The sequence below is a fragment of the Nesoenas mayeri genome, assembly GCF_963082525.1.
Source record: "Nesoenas mayeri genome assembly, chromosome: 28".
In the NCBI taxonomy this organism is placed as follows: domain Eukaryota; kingdom Metazoa; phylum Chordata; class Aves; order Columbiformes; family Columbidae; genus Nesoenas; species Nesoenas mayeri.
In genome coordinates this window covers 1,317,247-1,329,944 of record NC_137558.1, presented here as the reverse complement: position 1 = coordinate 1,329,944, position 12,698 = coordinate 1,317,247, and the positions used below count along the sequence as shown (strand labels likewise).

General features: G+C 63.4%; 1 protein-coding gene across 3 annotated transcripts; it reads right to left on the bottom strand.

Moving 5' to 3' along the window:
* Positions 1-709: 709 nt before the first annotated feature.
* On the bottom strand, positions 710-9,104 carry TESPA1 (thymocyte expressed, positive selection associated 1). 3 transcript variants are annotated; one of them, XM_080360408.1, is made up of 11 exons: positions 8,686-9,104; positions 6,251-6,488; positions 6,117-6,159; positions 5,764-5,801; positions 5,577-5,630; positions 5,343-5,375; positions 5,202-5,273; positions 4,118-4,327; positions 3,114-4,024; positions 2,728-2,830; positions 710-2,609 (listed from the first exon to the last, which is right to left on the bottom strand). In XM_080360408.1, the coding sequence occupies exons 2-11, from the start codon at positions 6,459-6,461 to the stop codon at positions 2,500-2,502; spliced, it is 1,785 nt and encodes a 594-aa protein (XP_080216534.1). In that variant the 5' UTR covers positions 6,462-6,488; positions 8,686-9,104; the 3' UTR covers positions 710-2,499. The 3 variants fall into 3 exon arrangements, with proteins under 3 accessions (XP_080216534.1, XP_080216536.1, XP_080216535.1); XM_080360410.1 differs by having other exon boundaries at positions 3,114-3,325; XM_080360409.1 differs by lacking the exons at positions 5,202-5,273; positions 5,343-5,375.
* Between the last annotated feature and the right edge of the window lie 3,594 nt (positions 9,105-12,698).

Below are 12,698 nucleotides of genomic sequence, written 5' to 3'. Positions count from 1 at the left end.
TGTCCCCATGTCCACATGTCCCCATATTGCCATGTCCCATATCGCCATGTCCCCATATTGCCATGTCCCCGTGTCCCCATGTCCCATATCCCTGTGTCCCCATGTCCCCATATCCCCATATTGCCATGTTCCCATGTCCCTGTGTCCCCATGTCCCCCTGTCCCCATATTGCCATGTCCCATGTCTCCCTGTCCCATATCCCTGTGTCCCCATGTCCCCATATTGCCATGTCCCATATCGCCATGTCCCCATATCGCCATGTCCCCGTGTCCCCATGTCCCCCTGTCCCCATATTGCCATGTCCCATGTCTCCCTGTCCCATATCCCTGTGTCCCCATGTCCCCATATTGCCATGTCCCATATCGCCATGTCCCTGTGTCCCCATGTCCCCATATTGCCATGTTCCCATCTCCCCGTGTCCCTATGTTCCTCTGTCCCCATGTGTCCATGTCCCATATCCCTGTGTCCCCATGTCCCCATATCCCCATGTCCCATATCCCCATGTCCCCATGTCCCCATATCCCCATGCCCCCATATCCCATATCCTCATGTCCCCATCCCTGTCCCTGTCCCCATATCCCTGTCCCCATGTCCCCATGTCCCTCGACTCCCCAGCCAAACCAGCAGCATTTTGGTCCCAGAGGAGGGAAGGGACAGCCCCTGTGACAATAATATAGATAAAAAGTATACATAGACACATATAAATGTATATGTACAAATACATATATATATATATATACAAAGATACAATACATAGAAAAATATATATCAATAAATATATATATAAACGCATCTATTTGCATACAGATTGACCCGAGGCACTTTGCATATTCAACGGGCTTTTCGTTCTCTTTCTATTCCGCCCCGTGCGGAGAAGAGAGAAAGACAAGGTGACAAAGAGAGGGACAGGGAGACAGGCCAGGTGACACAGAGAGGGACAGGGAGAACGACCGGGTGACAAAGAGGGACAGGGAGAATGACCGGGTGACAAAGAGGGACAGGGAGAACGACCAGGTGACAGAGAGACAGGGAGAATGACCAGGTGACAAAGAGAGGGATGGGGAGAACGACCAGGTGACAAAGAGGGGGACAGCGAGAAAGACCAGGTGACAGAGAGAGGGACAGGGAGAATGACCAGGTGACAAAGAGAGGGACAGAGAGAACGACTGGGTGACAAAGAGAGGGACAGAGAGAAAGACCAGGTGACAAAGAGGGGGACAAGGAGAAAAAACAGGTGACAGGGAGAATGACCAGGTGACAGAGGGACAGGGAGACAGGCCAGGTGACAGAGAGAGGGACAGGGAGAATGACCGGGTGACAAAGAGGGACAGAGAGAAAGACCAGGTGACAAATAGAGGGACAGGGAGACAGGCCAGGTGACAGAGAGAGGGACAGGGAGAACAACCGGGTGACAGAGAGAGGGACAGGGAGAATGACCGGGTGACAAAGAGAGGGACAAAAGAGGTGAGGAGCAGGATGGAGATGGAGAAAAATCCTACGGTGGGTGGCAGGACAGACGGATGAAGGAGAAGCGGGTTGGGTGACATGTCCCCAGTGCCATCCCAGGTTGGGAGACACGTCCCCAGCACTGTCCTGGTCTGGGGGACACGTCCCCAGTGCCATCTCAGGTTGGGGTACATGTCCCCAGCACTGTCCCGGGTTGGGGGACGCATACCCATTGCTGTCCCGGGTTGGGTGATATGTCCCCAGTGCCATCCCAGGTTGGGGGACATGTCCCCAGTGCTGTCCCAATGCCAGGGCAGATGGGGGACATGTCCCCAGTGCTGTCCTGGGTTGGGGGACATGTCCCCAATGCTGTCCCGGTCTGGGTGACATGTCCCCAGTGCTGTCCCAATGCCAGGGCAGATGTCCCCAGTGCTGTCCCAGTCTGGGTGACATGTCCCCAGTGCTGTCCCAATGCCAGGGCAGATGGGGGACATGTCCCCAGTGCTGTCCTGGGTTGGGTGATATGTCCCCAATGCTGTCCCAGTCTGGGTGACATGTCCCCAGTGCTGTCCCAATGCCAGGGCAGATGTCCCCAGTGCTGTCCCAGTCTGGGTGACATGTCCCCAGTGCTGTCCCAATGCCAGGGCAGATGTCCCCAGTGCTGTCCCGGTCTGGGTGACATGTCCCCAGTGCTGTCCTGGGTTGGGGGACATATCCCCAATGCTGTCCCAGTCTGGGTGACGTGTCCCCAGTGCTGTCCCAATGCCAGGGCAGATGTCCCCAGTGCTGTCCTGGTGCGGTTGTGACCACCAGAGCCAGCAGGTTGGGGACATTGGGGACACGTGTGCTCCTTGGGACCAAAGTCCGGAGTTTTCCGTGCCAAACACCCCCACGTGCACAGGCAAACACACGCGTGCACACGCAAACACACGCGTGTGCGCTGAGCTGGGGCCGGTCCCTGTGTCCCAAACGCGGTGGCCCGGTGCAGTCCGTCTGTCCCCGGCCGCGGCTCCTGGCGTCGCAGGGACCAGCGCTGGTCCCTCTGCGGTGGCCTCAGGCCGTCTGGTCGGTGTCACAAAGCCGGGCGGGTGGGTGTCCCCACACCGGCTCCTCCACGAAGCCGCTGCTGTCGGACCGGCCGCTGCCACCGTGCAGCATGAAACCTGCGGCACGGGGACATGGGGACACACGGGGACACATGGGGACACACGCTGGCACTGGGCACCCGTGGGGCTGGCAGCCCTGCTGCCCCCCAAGACGAGGGGACGCCCCCCAACTCACTTCTCCGGATGCTGATGGAGGGACAGAGGGACCGACCGGATTCCTCGTGGGTGTCACCTTCGTTGTCATCGTCATCGTCATCGTCCTCGCTGGTGCTCGGGAGCTGCGGGCAGGACGTGGCGTGTCAGTGCACACGTGTGTGTCACGTGTGTGTGTGTGTGCACACGCGTGTGCAAGAGCCGCCGTCGTGGCACGAGTCCTGTGCCCCCTCCCACTCCGAAATCATTCAAAGCTTTAAAGCCAGGGAGCAACCTGGGGACATTTCCCACTCTGGGGACATTTCCCACTCTGGGGACATTTCCCCCCAGCGCACCCACCACCACTTGCAGCCAAAGGGACCTCCCCACTGTCCCCACTGTCCCCACCACCCCGGTGTCACTCCTCACCTCCTCCAGCTCGAAGGAGTCACCCGATTCCTGCCAGTGGGGACAGGGGGACATGGGGACCTTCCCAGGGGGGTGTCCGGTGTCCTCCAGGGGGCCCCCCAGGTGCTGGTCCCCACTCCAGTGTCTTCCAGTTCTTGGGGTGTCTGGGCTGGGGGAACGTGTCCCCATGGAGTCCTGGGGGTCCTTGGTGTAGGGGGACGGGGCACCCGGCGCTGGGGACAAGGTGACACCTGCAGCAGCGTCCAGCTGGTGCTCCCCCTGTCCTGTTCTCGGGGGCCACGGAGCGTCCCCGGTCCCCCCCGTGGGGCTGTCACCGCTGCCATGGGGACAGCACCGCTCTGCGTGTCCCCATGCAGCTCCAGTCAGTGTCCCCACTGCGGTTGGGCTTGGGGACATCACCCGCTCCCCCTCCCCACCACAGTGATGGGGACACACGGGGACACCCCACACCAGGCGAGGTGACAGCGGCACTTGGGGACCCCTCGTTGCTCCCCAAGGGTGCTGCACTGTCCCCGTGTTCCCATCCTCTCCCCAGCCCGTGGGGACATCGGTCACGTCCAACCCAAACGTCTCATCCCACATCCCCTTCCCCAGGGCAGGGGACACAGGGGACACCTGCCCGGTCCCCCACGGGTTGTCCCCATCCCGCAGATTGTCCTTGTCCCCCAGGCTGTCCCCGTTCCGCGGGGACACGTAGAGAGACATGGTGGATACGACCTTCTTCAGCCTCTCAACGGGCGAGAGGGTGGCGGGCTGGGCTGGGGGGGACACACGCGTGTCGGGGACGCGGGGACACGGCCAGGCGGGGCGGGGGGGACAGATGCACCGCACGGGGGTCCGTGAGACGTAGGAGTAGAGGCAGAAGAAGGTGTCGGCGGTGACAGCCAGAGCCCGCGCCTGCTGGAAGCGACCTGGGGGGCCAGGAGCCACGGTGGGGAAACTGAGGCACGGGGGCACCTTTCCCATCACCTCAACGGGGACATGGGGACCTGTGTGTCACCCACCGGCCAGCGCCAGCCCCGGTTCCTCCGTCTCCAGCCGCCGCGCTTGGGTGCGGAGGAAGAGCCCGACGTCGATGCCCCTGGCGCGGGAGGGGGCGGCCAGGAAGCGGGGGGGGGACGCGGGCCATGGCCCCCGGCTCGCTGCAAACGAAGCCCAAGCTGGCCAGGATCTCCTCGGCGTCCTCCTGCCGCCACGCCAGCACCGCCGCCACGCTGCGGGGGGGACAGCCGCGTGTCACCGCTGCCACGCTGTGGGGGGGACATCCCCGTGTCACCGCCCCACGCTGCGTGGGGGACAGCCCCGTGTCACCGCTGCCACGCTGCGGGGGGCACAGCCGCGTGTCACCGCCGCCACGCTGCGGGGGGCACAGCCCCGTGGCACCGCCGCCACGCTGCGGGGGGGACAGCCCCGTGGCACCGCTGATACATTGTGGGGGTGACAACCCCGTGTCACCGCCGCCACGCTGCGTGGAGGACAGCCCCGTGGCACCGCTGGCACATTGGTGGGGGGAACAGCCCCGTGTCACCGCCGCCACGCTGCGTGGAGGACAGCCGCATGTCACCGCCGCCACGCTGTGCGGGGGGGGACAGCCGCGTGTCACCGCTGCCACACTGGCGGGGGGGACAGCCCCGTGTCACCGCTGTCACGCTGCGGGGGGACAGCCCCGTGTCACTGCCCCACGCTGCGGGGGACAGCCCCGTGGCACCGCGGCCACGCTGCGGGGGGGACAGCCCTGTGTCACTGCTGCCACGCTGCGGGGGGGACAGCCCCGTGGCACCGCCGCCACGCTGCGGGGGGACAGCCGCGTGGCACCGCCGCCACGCTGCAGGGGGGACAGCCCCGTGTCACAGTCGCCACACTGAGGGGGGGACAGCCCCGTGGCACCGCTGCCACGCTGCGGGGGGGACAGCCCCGTGTCACCGCTGCCACGCTGTGGGGGGGCACAGCCCCGTGGCACCGCTGCCACGCTGCGGGGGGGACAGCCCCGTGTCACCTCTGCCACGCTGCGGGGGGACAGCCCCGTGTCACCCCCACGTGGACAAAGGGGTGACATAGACCCCCCCTCTGCTCCCCCCCAGCTCCTACCTGCAACTGGTCTTGGTGGGGAGGCTGGAGAGGGCGCTGGAGGCCACACTGGGGGGTTTGTCCCTCGGGGATCTGGGGGACAACGTGGTTGAGCGAAGGGGACAATGTCCCCAAACCCCCCGGACCCCAAAGCTCACCTGCCTGTAACCTCGTGGCTCCCCAGTAGCAGAAGGGCTGGGAAAAGGGAGCAGAGAGGGGACACGAGTGACACAGGGGGTTTGGAGACAGATGTCCTCCCCTGCTGCCACAGAGGGGACGCACAGCCTGGGGACATCCCACCAAAATTGGGGATGGTGGCTGCGTCCCCCCTGCTCTGCCTCTGGTCATGGGGTGACAGTGACACGGCAGGAGGGGACACCCAAGGGTGGCCGGTACCTTCAGCTCCCAGCGTCAGGTCGTCCTCGAAGCTGGTCCCGTTGTTCCCACACCCTGCAGGGACACCCCGAGCTGGGGACACGTCCGAGGTCCTCGGGGACCTCCCCACCCCACGGCCCGGGTGGCCTTTGAGGACACACAGGGACACGCAGCGCCCGGGAGAGCCATGGGGACCAAGGTGACGTACCCAAGGGACCCGGCGAGCCCGGCTCCTCCACCAGTGACCTGGGGGGGACAAACCCCATTACAGCCCCATCCCGGGGCGGGGGAAGGTGGGACAGGCGGTGGGGACAGAGGTGACAGGGCACAGGGTGCGGTGGGTGCCAGGGTGGGGTGTGCAAGGCGAGGGTCCCCTCAGAGACCCCCAAACCCCCCCCGGAGATCCTAGTGACCCCCCATGGCTACATGTCACCTGGGGTTGAGTGGCGAGGGGGGGGACACAGATGTCACCGTCCTGCTGGCACCCACAGCTTCCAAGAAGGGCCAAGGGGGTGTTGGTGTTGTCCCACCACGGTGACACCAACAGCCCCCCCAACTCACCCACACTCCTGCAGCCACATCTCGATCTTCCTGGAGGGGCTTCCTGGGGTGGGGGGGGGGGACACAAACACCCGTGAGGTGACACAGCACTGGGGACACCCCTGTCCCGTCTGCATCCCCAGGACTCCAGTGACCTTCAAGAAAAACGTCGTCCAGGTGGGGGGTCGGCAGCTCGGGGACATGGTGGGTGGCGGGGGCCACATCGTCCTCGTCGTGGGCCACATCGTCCTCGTCGGGGGCCACATCGTCCTCATCGGGGACTGTGGGTCGCCAGCTCCGGCTCTGCCGCGCCCACGCTCGCCGCTTCTCCCACCAGGACGGGCTCAGCACCGATGTCCCCTCCATGGCCGCAGCGCCAGGCGGGGGGTCACCCTGCAGGGACATGAGAGCTGTGACATGGGGTGACCACAGTGACATAACGTGACCACCGCAGGGTCCCCTTTGGGGTCCTTTGGCGCTGGGGTCGTGGGTGAAGTGAAGCCCCCCAGCTCCAAACCCGGTCCCTGGTCCTGGCTGGGGGTGCCAGTGTCACCCGCTGCGCCTGGGGCTGGGGGGGACGGGGACAGCGCTGCTGCAGCGAACGGAAGAGCTGACGGGACCAAGATAAGGTGCATGGGACCAAGATAAGATGCATGAGGCACCCAAGTGCTACCGGAGCACGAACATCCTGGTCCATCTGTCACCGAACGCTGCTGGAGCATGAACATCCCAGTTCCACCATCCCCAAGTGTTACTGGAGCGGGAACATCCCAGTTCCACCATCCCCAAGTGTTACTGGAGCATGAACATCCCAGTTCCACCATCCCCAAGAGTTACAGAGCAGGAACATCCCAGTTCCACCATCCCCAAGTGTTACAGAGCAGGAACATCCCAGTTCCACCATCCCCAAGTGTTACGGAGCAGGAACATCCCAGTTCCACCATCCCCAAGTGTTACGGAGCGGGAACATCCCAGTTCCACCATCCCCAAGAGTTACGGAGCGGGAACATCCCAGTTCCACCATCCCCAAGTGTTACTGGAGCGGGAACATCCCAGTTCCACCATCCCCAAGTGTTACAGAGCAGGAACATCCCAGTTCCACCATCTCCAAGTGTTACTGGAGCGGGAACATCCCAGTTCCACCATCCCCAAGTGTTACAGAGCAGGAACATCCCAGTTCCACCATCCCCAAGTGTTACGGAGCGGGAACATCCCAGTTCCACCATCCCCAAGTGTTACTGGAGCGGGAACATTCCAGTTCCACCATCCCCAAGTGTTACAGAGCAGGAACATCCCAGTTCCACCATCTCCAAGTGTTACTGGAGCGGGAACATCCCAGTTCCACCATCCCCAAGTGTTACTGGAGTGGGAACATCCCAGTTCCACCATCCCCAAGAGTTACTGGAGTGGGAACATCCCAGTTCCACCATCCCCAAGTGTTACTGGAGTGGGAACATCCCAGTTCCACCATCCCCAAGAGTTACTGGAGTGGGAACATCCCAGTTCCACCATCCCCAAGTGTTACTGGAGTGGGAACATCCCAGTTCCACCATCCCCAAGTGTTACGGAGCGGGAACATCCCAGTTCCACCATCCCCAAGTGTTACGGAGCGGGAACATCCCAGTTCCACCATCCCCAAGTGTTACGGAGCGGGAACATCCCAGTTCCACCATCCCCAAGTGTTACGGAGCAGGAATATCCCAGTTCCACCATCCCCAAGAGTTACGGAGCGGGAACATCCCAGTTCCACCATCCCCAAGTGTTACGGAGCGGGAACATCCCAGTTCCACCATCCCCAAGTGTTACTGGAGCAGGAACATCCCAGTTCCACCATCCCCAAGTGTTACTGGAGCAGGAACATCCCAGTTCCACCATCCCCAAGTGTTACTGGAGTGGGAACATCCCAGTTCTACCATCCCCAAGTGTTACTGGAGCAGGAACATCCCAGTTCCACCATCCCCAAGTGTTATGGAGCAGGAACATCCCAGTTCCATCATCACCAAGAGTTACGGAGCATGAACATCCCGGTCCAGCTGTCTCCTCCGTCATGGGAAGGGAAATGCTCTCGGGGCCACTATGGCGCCGTCCCCTCGTGCCCAAGGCCAGGGCGGTTCATCCCCCCCCGCAGTGCCACAGCTGCACCGAAAGTCCCCGGTGGAGGGGGGTGCAGGTGCCGCGTGTCCCTGTCACCATTTCCCCATTTCGCCCCTTGCTGGGACGGACACACATTGGGCTGACGTTCCAGACAGGATCCCACCCTGTGTGAGCATCAGTGTCCCCCAGAGGGGCACAAAGGGGCTTTGCAGGGGGGTGCACAAACTGGGGGTGGGGGGAGCACTGTCCCCTGCTGTCCCCAGCCCTGACCCCCCCTTGTCCCCACTCCACCCCCACAAAGAGCTTCTCCATTTTGCCCAGGGACGCAAATCATCCCCCCTGGGTGCCCGGTGTCCCCATGGTCCCCATGGCGCTATGTCTTCCTCCCCAAACCCAAATCCATCCACCCCCCCCCACCCACCCCAGTCCCCCCTTTTCCCGCAGCCCCTCCTGGGTCACAACCCCCCAAAACCCTTCGCGTGGATCCAACACTCACCGGCGCAGGGCGGGCAAGCTCTGCCTATCCCCGGCGAGGGGCCATCGACCGTGGCGTCCCGCCGCCCCCCCACCGCGCCCGGCCACCCCCTCCGGCATCTGTCGTCAGCGGGGAGGGAGGAAACTCGTCTGTTTTGAAGAGGAAATTTAAGAAGAATTCAACAGCGAAACCTCAAGCGTTGCCCCACATCCGCTGCCACAACGGGAGAAGCTTAATGAGCCGCCCACGTGGGCGAGCGTGGCTAATAATAGCCCGGGTGGCAAGCGAGCCACCCATGTCACCCCAGGGGACACTTGTCTTCTGGATGGGTCCCCTGTGCCATATCAGTGGCCGTGACACCCAACGGGGGGTCTCAAGACCACGAGGTGACTGGTGCGGTGTCCCCAAACAGCGTGATGTGCGGGGTGGACATTGCACAGGGGACATGAGGATGAGGAGGAGGAAGGTTCTTCGCACCCTGTTGCGTCCGTCACGCCGTGCCAAGCCGCCGGTGCCACCGCGGCGATAAGGGACGGCGTGGCACGCGTGGCTTATCACCGGCTGGCCAGGCTGGCCCAGCGCGGCCGCGATAAGGGGGACCCCCCCCTGCCCGTGGGGAGGGGGACAAGCCGGGCTGGGGTGACACTTGGTGGCTCTCTGGTGTGTCCAAGGAGGGTGACAGGTGGTTTTCCCCATGGGTTATTTGCCAATCGCACCCCCCCGCGTGTCCCCCAGCACACGGTGACAGGGTCGACCCCCCCGAGGACACCCCGATGTGGGGACACCGCGGTGACGTCCCTGGTCCCTCGTCCGTGGGTCCCCTGGGACCCCATTTTCGGTGCCGATTGTAGCTACAATCCCATCCCAAAAGGCAAAGCAGCTCCCGCACGGCGCTGGGACCACCCTGTGCCCCCCCCGGGGTGTTATCACCCTGAATTCACCATTCCCTCCACCTGCCCGGGGTTTTGGGGGGGGGCAGAAGATTTGGGAGCGTTTGCACGTCCCCCGGGGATGGGACACGTTGGCATCGCCCCTCTCTGGCTCCTCTTTGGGGGGGGGAGCAGGAAAACGGTCTCATTCTGCACCCCCCAGTCCCATCCAGCACCCACAGCCCAGCAGGGACATGTCGGGGGGGGTACGGACCCTGAGGACCAGGGGACATTGCATTTAGTGCCACCAAATATTGATGGTGCTGATGGTTGCGGGGGGGGGTCCCGGTTTAACCACATTGCCCCCCCGTATTTCACCTGCATTGTCCTTCTTGAGCCCCCCCCCACGTTGTATTTTGCTCTCGCTGCATCACCCCGATGGCATCAGGACCATCTGTGGGTGGGGGGGGTGCAGGGTTGGGGACCCTCCCTCATGCACCCACCATGGGGGTCCCTGGGTGGGGGGGGAGGGACACTCTATGGTCCCTTGGGGTGGGGGGGTCAGGTCAGTTTGGAGCATCCCTGGGTGGGGAGAGATGGGATGGGGCAGAATTGAACCCCGGGGGCAGGAACAGCCCTGGGGGGGTCAGCGGGGGGCCCTGGGTGGGTCACTGGGGGGCCCTAAAGGGGTCACCGGGGGGCCCTGGGGGGTCAGGGGGGGACACGGCGTCACGAGGCTGCGGTTCAGCGAGTGCTTTTGGCATCAATAATTCACGGCGGCTGCGGCAGATGGAGCGGGACACTGAAGTGGGGGGGTCACGGGGGGGGTTTGGGGGTCCCGCTGCCTTTTCAACCCGTGGACTAAGCTGGGGAGTGCCCCCCCCCCCACCACCACCATGTGCATCCTCATCCTCACCCCCAGCACCCCCCTCCCTGCACCCCCATTGGGGGTCCCCCCAGCACCCACTCTGTGCTGGGGGTGGGGGGGGGAACAACCAGGGCACCCCCGGGGATCAGGAGCCCCCCCCCGCTGCCCCCCCCCGCGTGACCTAGTTAGTGAACGGCTCCCGCAGCCCCGCGGCAGCCGCCCCCCCCGCCCGCATGAATAAGTGATGGGACCACTCAGAGCTGCTGCGGGGGGGCCCGCGGCCAACGCCCCCCCGGGCTCTGGGGCTGTGCTGGGGGGGTGTCACAGGGGGGGAACCCCCAGCGTGGGGTGGGGGGGGCACCGTGCAGAACCCCCCCCCCCCAGACCCCCACCCTGCGGCCTCCACGCTGTGCACCCCGTCTCACTGACCCCCACCCTGCGCCCCCCTTGGTCCGTCCTTCCGTCCATCCCCCTGTCCGTCCCTCTGTCTGTCCCTCTGTTCATCCTTCTGTCCACCCCTCTGTCCATCCCTCTGTCCATCCCTCTGTTCGTCATTCTGTCCACCCCTCTGTCTGTCCCTCTGTCCAACCCCCTGTCCGTCCTTCTGTCCGTCCTTGTGTTCATCCCTCTGTCCGTCCCTCTGTCCATCCCTCTGTCTGTCCTTCTGTCCATCCCCCTGTCCGTCCCTCTGTCCATCCCTCTGCTCATCCCTCTGTCTGTCCCTCTGTCCATCCCTCTGTCCATCCCCCTGTCTGTCCCTCTGTATATCCCTCTGTCCGTCCCTCTGTCCATCCCCCTGTCCGTCCCTCTGTCCATCCCCCTGTCTGTCCTTCTGTTCATGCTTCTGTCCATCACTCTGTCCATCCCCCTATCCATCCTTCTGTCCACCCTTCTGTCTGTCCCTCTGTCCGTCCTTCTGTCCATCCCCCTATCCATCCTTCTGTCCACCCTTCTGTCTGTCCCTCTGTCCATCCTTCTGTTCACCCCTCTGTCCATCCCTCTGTCCGTCCCTCTGTCCATCCCTCTGTCCTGCCCACTGGCACAGGGACAACCCGTGTCCCCCCCCAAGCCACGACTGTCACCCCCTGTGACACCTCCTCACACTTAACCAGCTGGGGGGGTGACACCGTGCCAAGCCCCCTGCCCACCGCCAATGGCCTCGTTGGGACAGACAGACGGACACAGGTGGCCACTGCGGGGGGGGGACGGTCCCCAAGAGCCACCAGCCTTGTCCCTAGCGATCAATGAGGAAACTGCCCCGTGTCACAACGGGCGCTGCTGGACTTTGTCCCCCCCGGGTGGCCCTGTCCTTGTCACCCCCCCAGCAGTGGCCCTGACCTGCGGGCATGTGTGGGGGTGCACGTGTGTGTCCTGCTGTCTGTCAGTCCAGCTGTGTGCCCCTGGGTCCATGTGCCTGTCTGTCTGTCCATGTGTCACCCATGTGTCTGTCCCAGCAGCTCTTTGTCCACATGCCGCTGTCTGTCCCACTGTCTGTCCCACTGTCTGTCCCACTGTCTCTCTGTCCCAGGGCCTGTGTGTCTGTCCCTGTGTCCTGGGATCTGTCCGTGTGTCCGTGTGTTTGCCCCAATGCCCCAGGGCCTGTCTGTGTGTCCATCCTTGGTTTTGTGTGTCTGTCTTTGTGTCCTGGGGTCTGTCCATGTGTCCATCCTTGTCTCCGTGTGTCCCGTGTGTCCATCGTCCTGCTCGCATGTCTTGTCTGGTGTCCTGGGGTCTGTCCTTGTGTCCATGTGTCTGTCCCAGTGTCCATTCTTGTGCCTGTGTGTCTGTCCCTTTGTCTCGAGGTCTGTCTGTGTGTCCGTCCTTGTCCTTGCATGTCTGTCCTGGTGTCCCGGGATCTGCCCATGTGTCCGTCCCCGTGTCTCAGGATCCGTCCGTGTGTCTGTCCCGGTGTCCGTGTGTCTCTCCCTGTGTCCCAGGATCCATCCATGTGTCTCACCCCGTGTCTGTGTGTCTGTCCCAGTGTCACGGGATCTGTCCACGTGTCTGTCCCAGGATCCGTCCGTGTGTCTGTCCCTGTGTCCGCCTCTGAGTCCCAGGGTCCGTCCGTGTGTCTGTCTCTGTGTCTGTGTGTCCGCCCCAGTGTCCCGGGATCTGTCTGTGTGTCTGCCCCTGTATCCGTGTGTCTGTTCCTGTGTCCATGTGTCTGTCCCAGCGTCCCGGGATCTGTCCGTGTGTCTGTCCCAGTGTCCCCGTGTCCACCCCTCTGTCCCCGCCTCTGTCCCGCCAGGTCCCACCGCGGGCGGGGACCGGGCACCGGGACCGGGCACCGGGGCGGG

Bases quoted from the DNA above. Each gene is read 5' to 3' on its own strand.
- TESPA1 (XM_080360408.1), bottom strand. From the start codon at position 6,461: ATGGAGGGGACATCGGTGCTGAGCCCGTCCTGGTGGGAGAAGCGGCGA. The intron at 5,802-6,116 runs GTGAGTTGGGGG...TGTCCCCCCCAG, and splicing joins ATGTGGCTGCAGGAGTGTGG to GTCACTGGTGGAGGAGCCGG. The intron at 2,831-3,113 runs GTGAGGAGTGAC...TCCTGCCCGCAG, and splicing joins ACTCCTTCGAGCTGGAGGAG to CTCCCGAGCACCAGCGAGGA.